Source organism: Anoplophora glabripennis, unplaced genomic scaffold (genome assembly GCF_000390285.2).
Source record: "Anoplophora glabripennis isolate ALB-LARVAE unplaced genomic scaffold, Agla_2.0 scaffold232, whole genome shotgun sequence".
Classification (NCBI taxonomy): domain Eukaryota; kingdom Metazoa; phylum Arthropoda; class Insecta; order Coleoptera; family Cerambycidae; genus Anoplophora; species Anoplophora glabripennis.
Window position 1 is genome coordinate 200,648 of NW_019416462.1, and position 2,571 is coordinate 203,218.

At 38.2% G+C, this 2,571-nt stretch overlaps 1 protein-coding gene across 1 annotated transcript; it reads left to right on the plus strand.

The window, feature by feature from the left end:
- The first annotated feature begins 719 nt into the window (after positions 1–719).
- On the plus strand, positions 720–1,513 carry LOC108910597 (trafficking protein particle complex subunit 1). The gene is made up of 3 exons (XM_018715253.1): positions 720–931; positions 1,012–1,221; positions 1,276–1,513. Exons 1-3 carry the CDS (start codon positions 833–835, stop codon positions 1,402–1,404), a joined length of 438 nt encoding a protein of 145 aa, XP_018570769.1. The 5' UTR covers positions 720–832; the 3' UTR covers positions 1,405–1,513.
- Positions 1,514–2,571: the final 1,058 nt, after the last annotated feature.

The following is a 2,571-nucleotide window of genomic DNA, read 5'->3' on the forward strand; positions in this document are numbered from 1 at the left end:
CCTAAGGGCCACCTTAGCAAAGCGCATCCCAGGCTGCATAGCCGCACTACCCTACCCAACCATACCACACATAAACATGACACTACCCCCGGGGTTTACACAGACGAGCCGGCGAAGCAAGAAGAGCGCCAGAAGAAAGGGCCCTAGCCGGCGGGGCCCAGCCAGGACAAAAGGAGGTCCCACAAAGCGCCTACACCGGCCGCATTTGCGGTCGGGGTAGACGACGGATGGGGCCCACCTACGAAGGCTGTCCAGGCCTACACGAGATGAGGCAGGATAAAGAGGGATATTCCCCTCGATCACAAATCATTGAGACCAATTTCTAGCAATGGAATAATGGCGCGCGGCGCGCTCATCTGGTATTCCAGCCTTAAGGTGCGTTTTGTTGGATCAATCCCGGATTTATTGGATTCTTTAGAATGACATTTATCAATAAAACGATTCGAATCAAATCTGATATTAGACAGATGCCGAATCTCAACGGACCAATCAGGGAGACTAGAGTAGTCTCCATGGGACCAATGCTACACCAGCTACCTAAGTAACCTCACAAACATAGTCTCCATGCTCACAAATTTGATCTCCCCACCACTTAATTCTAATAATTCCGTCTCAAACCACAGAAGCAAAAGTTGTAACCGGATTCAGAATATCCTTGCAATAAAACGCCCATTCTGCATAATTCAATTCCGGGATCAATCCAACAAAACGCACGATTGTGGTATTCTATGATTTATGACTGTTACTGTCGTTTCGTTCTGTTTTTTAGGTTAATAACTTTTACATTTGAAATAATTAAGATATTTTTTTAAATTTCAATGTAAATAATAAAATGACTGTTTATAATATTTACATATTTGACAAAGCAGGTACACTACTATATTATCAAGAGTGGAATAGATTGAAACAATCTGGTATGACTAGAGAAGAGGTAAGTGAAGTTTTCTTTAGCTATTTAAAGTAGATAAGAAACACTTAAATTGACTGAATCGAATAATGTTTGTTTTTTAGGAGGCTAAATTAATGTATGGTATGCTATTTTCCATTAAGTCTTTCGTAAGTAAAATATCGCCGATAGATATAAAGGAAGGATTCCTTCATTATAAAACGTCAAAATATGCGTTACACTTTCTTGAAACTCCAGCAGGGTTGAAGTTCATCTTAAATACAGATATTAATTCACAAGGAGTCCGGGATATACTGCAGCAGATATATAGTCAGGTGAGAATTTCTTTATTGATTGTTTAAAATTAATCTAATATAGTCATGTTTCAGGTTTATGTGGAGTATGTAGTCAAAAATCCTCTCTGCAGTTTATCACAACCTATAGAATCGGATTTATTTAAAAGTACTTTAGACACTTATATGAAACAGTTGCCGATATTTTCTGCTAAACCTTTATAAATCTATATAGGACGGTTATACCTGAATAATTTACATTTGTATAATATTAAAGTGGGAAAATTTTGATGTGAAATTAATGAAGCACATGTAAAATAAAAAATAAAATATTTGTATTTGTTTCGAAACTATACTGCATACTTCCTCTCATGAAAATAAGATCAAAAGGTTTTTCTTTCTGTTAAAAAGGTGAAAACGTATAAAATATGGGTCTGCAAATGCTTCCTTATTGACAATTATTAACACGTTCGCTGCTAATGATGCCAATTGGCGTCATCAGTTGGGTACAGTTGGTGCCACCCAAATGTGAACGGATTTTGGTTATGGAAATTTCATCTGGATTTTATGGTAGCAAATTGTAGTGGCGTAACACAGAGAGGGTATTCTGATGGACAAATTCGATCAAGATATTGTCTTCCGCGTCATTGGAAACCTTCCCGACACCTTGCCTGATAGGTCTTGTAATTTTTGTTCTTCTTACTAGATGTTCTTGTTTAATATAAAATATACAACTCTTACTGTCATTTAAATCAGCAGCCACTTCACTCAAAGACCAATTGTCTTCTAATTTAGTTATAGCCCTTGCTCTTTGTGCCTCAGTTAAATGCTCCGGCATATTTCACGTTACTTGTTTACATTTCATTATGTTTGCTCTAAGTGACATATATATTTGACAACTATTGAATTTTACGACGACTATGATTTGAAGTTTAACGGACCGGCTGGTGGGTCCTCTTTTTCTACCTGGTAATTTGACTGGCCAAATGTATTTGCAATTACTGGAAGACGCTATTGACCCTGCCTTGATTGATATTATTGAAAATGTTCCAGAGTATGATGAAGATCATTTGATTTTTCAACAGGACGGTGCTCCTCCGCATTATGCGTTAATTGTCCGTCAGTATTTGGACCAATGTTTTCTACGGAATTGGATTGGGAGAAGATGGCCTCCACGATTTATCGCCCCTTGATTTCTTATTGTGGGGATACCTAAATAGTAAAATCTATAAAGTACAGCCAGCGTCGCTGGAAGATCTGCGTCAAAGAATCGTCGACGAATGCCGTCGAATCACTCTGGAAATGCTTCGGAATGTGCGCGAACGTTTCAAACAAAATCTTTTTTCTTGTATGGAAGCGGGCGGTCATCAGTTTGAACATTTAATCAACTAA